Raw genomic sequence first — 7500 nt, 5'->3', positions numbered from 1 at the left:
GGAGGGTGCTGGGAGATGACCTTGAAATACGGGAGAACCCGGGAAAAACGGGAGTGTTGACAGGTATGTCTATGACTGACTCTAGATCAGGATAGGGAGCATGTTTAGGAGAATTCTACTCTCTGTGACTGACTCTAGATCAGGATAGGGAGCATGTTCAGGTGAATTTTGCTCTGTATGACTCTAGATCAGGATAGGAATATGACGCTCAAGAGAGTGTGTTTTGTTTGCCTTACTGGCACATAAGTTATGATAAAATATGAAAAAATAGGCAGAGACGGTGGCAATGGGAATCTGACCTTCGAAGCCCTGGCAAAGGCGGTTAGCAACACAATGCCAGTTTGAGCATATAAAGACAGGTATCTCACATAGAGACGCATGAGATGTGCTCAACCATGATCAGCTACAGAAAGAGGGAGAGAGAGAGAGAGAGAGAGAGAGAGAGAGAGAGAGAGAGAGAGAGAGATAAAGAGAGAGAGAGGCAGGGGTGGGGGAGGGATACGTGGTATAGGTCAGTTCTGAGTCATAATTATTTTTCACTTCATTAAATGAAGATGTGCCATCATGCCCAGCAGTGCTGTTGCTAATTGCCTGTAAGTGATGACCTCTCTGACGGGTGCTAACCTCATACTTGGTGTGTGTGTTGTGTGTGTGTATGTGTGTGTGTGTGTGTGTGTGTAGTGTGTGTCTGTGTGTGTGTGTGTGTAGTGTGTGTGTGTGTGTGTGTGTGTGTGTGTGTGTGTGAGTGTAGTGTGTGTGTGTGTGTGTGTGTGTGTGTGTGTATGTGTGTGTGTGTGTGTGTATGTGTGTGTGTGTGTGTGTGTGTATGTGTGTGTTTGTGTGTGAGTGTAGTGTGTGTGTGTGTGTGTGTGTGTGTGTGTGTGTGTGTGTGTGTGTGTGTGTGTGTGTGTATGTGTGTGTTTGTGTGTGAGTGTAGTGTGTGCGTGTGTAGTGTGTGAGCGCATGTGTGAAAGTGTCCTGCCTCACACAGCCAACTCCCATTTCCACACATAAAGGGCTGGGATCTGATGCACAGCCGTCTGAACTCTTATCTCCAAATAAAAACATCTGGAAGGCCTGTTAAGTGGGCTTGCTTACTCACGCTGCCGGCAGCAAACTCTGGTGTGATGTGTGTGTGTGTGTGTGTGTGTGTGTGTGTGTGTGTGTGTGTGTGTGTGTGTGTGTGTGATGAGGTGTGATGTGGCACGGAGCTTGTCAATACAGGATGAAATAGACCAGATGAGGGGAGATAGGCAGCATAGACAGCAGCCCCATGCCACAAATATACAACAGCAGCCAATCCCAGAACTGTTTATATGGCAACACACACCACATCTCACCAGCAGCCAATCCCAGAACTGTTTATATGGCGACACACACCACATCCCACCAGAAGCCAATCCCAGAATTGTTTATAAAACAACACATATCACATCCCACCAGCAGCCAATCCCAGAACTGTTTAAATGGCAACACACACCACATCTCACCAGCAGCCAATCCCAGAGCTGTTTATATGGCAACACACACCACATCTCACCAGCAGCCAATCCCAGAGCTGTTTACTGTATATGACAACACACACCACATCCACCCAATCAAAGAGCTGTTTATACTTATGACCAAAGAAGCTAAAATATGCCAGCAGCCTTTCCCAGAGCTGTGTATAGACCCTTTCAACTGCATAAACAAACATGTACGTTCTTAAGGCATTTCTGGTAGCACAGAAAAACAATATTGAGCTAATGGTAGCTGGGGGACAAACAAAAAATGAAAAAAAAGAGTGTAGAGCATTACTGTACGTTAAAGTCTGATTCATTTACATGCGCGGAAACTCTCTAGGAACCGATTAAAAGGGTCGATATGACTTGATAGTTAGATAGATAGATAGATAGATACTTTATTGATCCCCAAGGGGAAATTCAAGGTCTCAGTAGCATACAGACATCACACACAACATGCACTTACAGCAGAAAGAGTAAATATAAGTATATACATATAACAAAACTTCACTGTACAATAGAAACAGTAGAAGATAAGAACAACTAAAAAAACCTGATACTTATTGCACTTGATGAGGATAGGCAGGAAATGCACTCTACCCCAGAGGAAGAGCAACCGAATAGCTCACACAAGACCATGGCGCCTTGCTGCAGCTGTCTGTCGGTGTGTCTGCAGCTGAATAAGGCACTCGCCTGAATTCCACGGAGAAACGCGTTCGGCTTTTTAGTGCTGAAATGAGGTTGTTCTTTTCTTCTGTATTAAAAAATGAACTTTTCTTCTGCCTTTGGAACAATCTCCAGCTGCTACTGCTGCTGCGCATGGCTGGGGTGGAACCTTTAGCACAAAGCCACCTATTTGAGAGAATTACCTGAGCAACATGTGAGATGTGCAGCTTAAATCCTTATTAAGGGGGCCTCAAGCGAGACTGCTCCTGCTCAGAGCGCCACCATTTTAATTAACAACACTGGGATGTGAAAAACAACAGGTGTGTGTGTGTGTGTGTGTGTGTGTGTGTGTGTGTGTGTGTGTGTCATAGAGTTTTGTGTGTGTGTGTGTGTGTGTGTGTGTGTGTGTGTGTGTGTGTGTGTGTGTGTGTGTGTGTGTGTGTGTGTGTGTGTGTGAGAGAACGAGAGACAGATTGGATTGTGTTGGTATGTGTGTGAGTTAGAGAAAGTGAGAGGGTATTGTGTGTGTGTGTGTGTGTGTGTGTGTGTGTGTGTGTGTGTGTGTGTGTGTGTGTGTGTGTGTGTGTGAGAGAGAGAGAGAGAGGTCTCCTGGAGAGAAATGGAGTGGAAGTGCTTGATTGACTGTGAGTACAGAGAAGGCGGATTGGGTCGTTTAGCTGTTGTTGTGGCAACCAACCGGTATGCGTGTGTGTGTGCCCCAGGTGAGTCGACGGTGGAGGAGACGTACGACCGCATGTTCACCGTCACCAGCCGCCTCACACTGACCGTCTCCAAGGAGGACGACGGCATGCCAGTCATCTGCGTCATCAACCACCCAGCCGTGAAGGACTTCCAGGCCCAGAAGTACCTGGAGGTGCAGTGTAAGTCTGTGTGCGCGCGCGCACACACACACACACACACACACACACACACACACACACACACACACACACACATACACTCGCTCGCTCTCTCTCTCTCTCTCTCTCTCTCTCTCTCTCTCTCTCTCTCTCTCTCTCTCTATCTCTCTCTCTCTCACAGACGCATACACACAGACACACACAAAACACACACATACACACACACACACATACACAAATACACACATACACACACAGACAGACAAAGTGCTGTCCTTTAAACCCTGAGTGGGAGTGTGTGTTGTGCTGGCCTGTATTAGCCCTGTTCTGCAAATGATGTATTGATTGAGGATGAAAAACAGCCCGTTAATGCGCAGCGTGGCTAGTCCTGAAAGGTGAACGCAGCCTTTTGCAATCTTTGTGGAATATTAATTTATGCCGCCGCTCGGCCCGGCCACTCGTCCTCCACGGCTGACCTTTCGGGGCCGAGAGACGCGAGACATCCGCTGGACGGAGCTGCTTGACATTTTGATGAAAACAGATAAAGTGAGGGGGGGAACCTCCTTACACACACACACACACACACACACACACACACACACACACACACACACACATACACACACAAATAGAGCCGCAGATCCCTAACCCCTAACACACAATGGTACACTAAAATAAAACCAGGAATACAAAAACAGCTTAACCTGATGTATTGCGCAGTATTAAGAAACCTACAGGTCTAGGGGTGTAAAGTATGAGCTTGCAGATGGGACTAGTCAGATCAGGTTTCGCCCACAACCCCTGGCTTTTCCTGTGAGCGCTTTTAAAGATGCTCTGACTTAAAGATGTTCTCCCTAGACCAATGCCAGACGGCTCGTAGTGCGAAACGGGAAAAAAATGCTGCCTTTTAAGATATCTAACAGGGAAGCGAGGCATTGAGGCATGTATGTCCGAATCAAATATTTCTGTGAAATGCTGCCTTTTAAGATACCTTCGTTTTGCTGAATTTTGAAGGCAGCGTAGGTGTATCCTTCATGCTGCCTTCAATGTCCAAAATTCTATTTAATTGTGTGCAGCTATTACTGAAGTCGAACGTTACGTTATTCTGCTTTCTGGTATCCTGACAACAGTGCTCTGTGTTGCCATCTTGCTAGGCTGTCCGAAACAAAGTTCGTAGCTGGTACCTTGATGCCTGCTACAGTATGGCAAGTGACTCATTAGACAGCTGAAGGCAGCGAGACAGCGGACAGCTGCCTTCCATTTCAGACAGACCCATCTAGTACGTAAATGGCTCCAGAACAGAGTATTATTTACACCACTGAGGTTAGAGTTATAAGGGCCGGGGAACTCCTGTTCAGCTCTGTGTGGGCAATCAAAATAAATGTGCATCTCTATATGTGTGTGTGTGTGTGTGTGTGTTTGGCAGATAAACCCGAGGTGAAGATTGTGGTGGGCTACCCCGAGGGGCTAACTAGGGAGGGGGAGAATCTGGAGCTGACCTGCAAGGCCAAAGGCAAACCTCAGTGAGTACAACACGACGATACCGACAAACACACTTTGCTACAGTACTTTAGAAACACACACGCTCTCACACAGAGCAGTGCAGATCTGGTTCTGTTGTGATTTCTCTCTCTTTGTGCATGTGTGCATGTGTGTGTGGGTGTGTGTGTGTGTGTGTGTGTGTGTGTGTGTGTGTGTGTGTGTGTGTGTGTGAATGAAAGCTCCCATGTGCAAGCATATGTTTCTGATCCGACACTCTAGAGAGTGAACGTCTCTCTGCGGTCTTGTTCCCATTAGTGTCCTATTGTAGCATCCTTCACTTGCACACTCTTAAGTAGGCTACTCAGTGCATTGGACCCAGCCTGATGCCTGATGATGAAGACTGGCTCTGCGTCTGCACGGCGTCTGCCTTTAAGATGCGCTATGTTTGCCACGTTGGCTCCCAGTAGAGCTGCCTCAGTGCTAATTACATTAGCATTCACAGGAAGCGTTTATCTCTGGCAGCCCAAAGTGAAGCGTGTGTGCGCCGACGCGATCAGGCTCAGGGAGCACACCGGGGATCGAACCTGTGACCTTCCCGTTGTTAACGCCATGCCTCTCCAGCTGAACTACAGCACCGCAGATCCTCAGCCTGGACCCTAGTGATTTCCTCCCGTGTGTGTGTGTGTGTGTGTGTGTGTGTGTGTGTGTGTGTGTGTGTGTGTGTGTGTGTGTGTGTGTGTGTGTGTGTGTGTGTGTGTGTGTGTGTGTGTGTGTGTGTTTGTGTGTGTGTGTGTTTGTGTGTGTGTGTGTTTGTGTGTGTGTGTGTATGTGTGTGTGTGTGTGCGTGTGTGCATGTGTTTGTGTGTGTATTGTGTGTGTGTGTGTGTGTGTGTGTGTGTGTGTGTGTGTGTGTGTGTGTGTGTGTGTTTGTGTGTGTGTGTGTGTATGTGTGTGTGTGTGTGTGTGTGTGTGTGCGTGTGTGTGTGTTTGTGTGTGTGTGTGTGTGCGTGTGGTTGTGTGTGTGTGTGTGTGTGTGTGTGTGTGTGTGTGTGTGCGTGTTTGTATTAGTCTCTGTTTGCATACATATAGGCGTTCCTGTGTGCGAGTGTAAGTGCGTGTGTGTGTGTGTGTGTGTGTGTGTGTGTGTGTGTGTGTGTGTGTGTGTGTTCACCGTTCTACATGCTGATATTAATTTTTTTTCCAGGGTCATTAGCCCTGGGCGGATCTGTTTGATAATCCTCTCCCCCCTCTCCCTCTCCCCAATGCTTAGGCCCCACCGCATTACCTGGTTTAAGGTGGACGATGACGTGCCCTCTCACGCCGTTATCACCGGCTCTGACCTCTTCATCGAGAACCTCAACAAATCCTACAACGGCACGTACCGCTGTGTGGCCTCCAATCTGGTGGGAGAAGCCTTCGACGACTACATCCTCTATGTCTACGGTGAGTGGACCGCCTGGACCCGCTGATTACAGTTTTTCACGCTGATTACAGTCTCGTTTTCTACATCTCTTGAATCATCCTTCACAATTTAAGACAGTGTGTGTGTTTTTCAAAACACACAGCACAACACACTGTGCTAGCGGCTAAAGCCTGTAACCTGCTTAGAATCCTTAGCTCCTTCCAAGTAAATATTTATCGCAATTAGCATCTCAGTGACATCTGGATGAAAAGCCCTTCTGACAATATTTACAAACAAGACCGTCAGTCATGCTTAGTTGTTCTTATTATTTCTAAATGTTCAGGATTACTCTCCCCCATAATGATTGATCATCAGAGATTGTCTATAACAAATAGTTGCTGTTTGTATATGTTGAATGGTATCCACCACTGTTTCCAACTAGGTGTAGTAGAACACTTTAGAAGAAAGTAGAACATTACTGGTATTTTAAAGAAACTGGACAGAACCGACATTTTTACGACCTGGTCAGAAACAAAGGAAAGCCTTTCTTACATACCAAAGATAAAGATATTCCTTGTGTACCAAGATGGACCGTACAGTTATCACCATTCTTTTGAGGACACCAAACCCATTCTTGGTAGTGAACACCAGGTGACCACACAAAGTAATTTGGCATGTTGTTTTTTACCAAAAGTGAGATGAGATTCTGGGAAAGGTAAGATTTTGTGTCCTGCATGTTATGACTTATGACACAATGAACAGATGTCTGGATGTCTTGGAGGATATCACCATTCAACAGAGAAGCTGTATGACACATTGTGATCAACACAACATTATGTAATGTTATTCTGATAGGATAGTGACGAGACTGACAGGAAGTGAGTGGGAGAGAGAGACGGGGTGGGATCAGGAAATGACCCGAGCTGGATTTGAACCCCCCCCCCCAACCGCCGAACAGACTGTGTTGAGCGTTTGAATTCTGGGTAATGAAGCAATAAGCACCTGAGCGACACTGCAGTACCCTGGAGTCCACTCCTGTTTGTATGCTCAAGCACTGCCCACCTGTCAGCAGGATTCATCGTTTCACTGGCCTCATCACATGGCCGTGTGTGCGAGTGGCAGGTTCAGTGTTAATGCGCTAAGCGTAATCGGTGAGCTCTCCTTAGATCAGTAATCATGATAACAGCGTGCTTGTGGCTCGGAGAGTGACTGTGTGTTTGCATGTCAGACACACAGAGCTGTCATTCTCTATTAGTGATGGCCGCCTCTGCGGATGGCTTCAGATCACTGGCTTTGTGAGCCTATGATGAGAGATTGTTGCCAGAGATTTTTCCCCTGCTGAAGCGAATCTGAATGGAAATCACATTCCTGACTACATTTAGAGGTGTCAAAGTAGTAGACAGGTGTGTGTGTGTGTGTGTGTGTGTGTGTGTGCTTATATGTGTGTGCGCGCACGTGTGGTTGTGAGTTTGTCACCAGTCTATTTGTGTCAGTATATGTGTGCCTTAATGTGTGAGTGTGTGTGCGAGTGTGTGTCACTCGTCACTTTGTTTTTTGTGTCTGTATGTGTGTGAGTGTGTGTGCATGG

General features: G+C 46.8%; 1 protein-coding gene across 1 annotated transcript in view; it reads left to right on the top strand.

Moving 5' to 3' along the window:
* Nucleotides 1-7500, top strand: part of cadm1b (cell adhesion molecule 1b) — a 262909-nt gene that overhangs the window by 195692 nt on the left and 59717 nt on the right. Inside the window, exons 6-8 of the mRNA XM_076290360.1 lie at nucleotides 2891-3049; nucleotides 4455-4551; nucleotides 5781-5953. Of these exons, the coding sequence (XP_076146475.1) occupies nucleotides 2891-3049; nucleotides 4455-4551; nucleotides 5781-5953 (429 nt within the window). The remainder of the gene's footprint in view (nucleotides 1-2890; nucleotides 3050-4454; nucleotides 4552-5780; nucleotides 5954-7500) is intronic.

Source organism: Alosa pseudoharengus, unplaced genomic scaffold (assembly GCF_046254945.1).
Source record: "Alosa pseudoharengus isolate Yale_2024_CS ecotype anadromous, Long Island Sound unplaced genomic scaffold, YU_APseudo_1.1 YU_APseudo_1.1_scf_18, whole genome shotgun sequence".
In the NCBI taxonomy this organism is placed as follows: Eukaryota; Metazoa; Chordata; class Actinopteri; order Clupeiformes; family Clupeidae; genus Alosa; species Alosa pseudoharengus.
The sequence above is the reverse complement of the archived record's forward strand: the minus strand, read 5'-3'. Positions and strand labels throughout refer to the sequence as shown.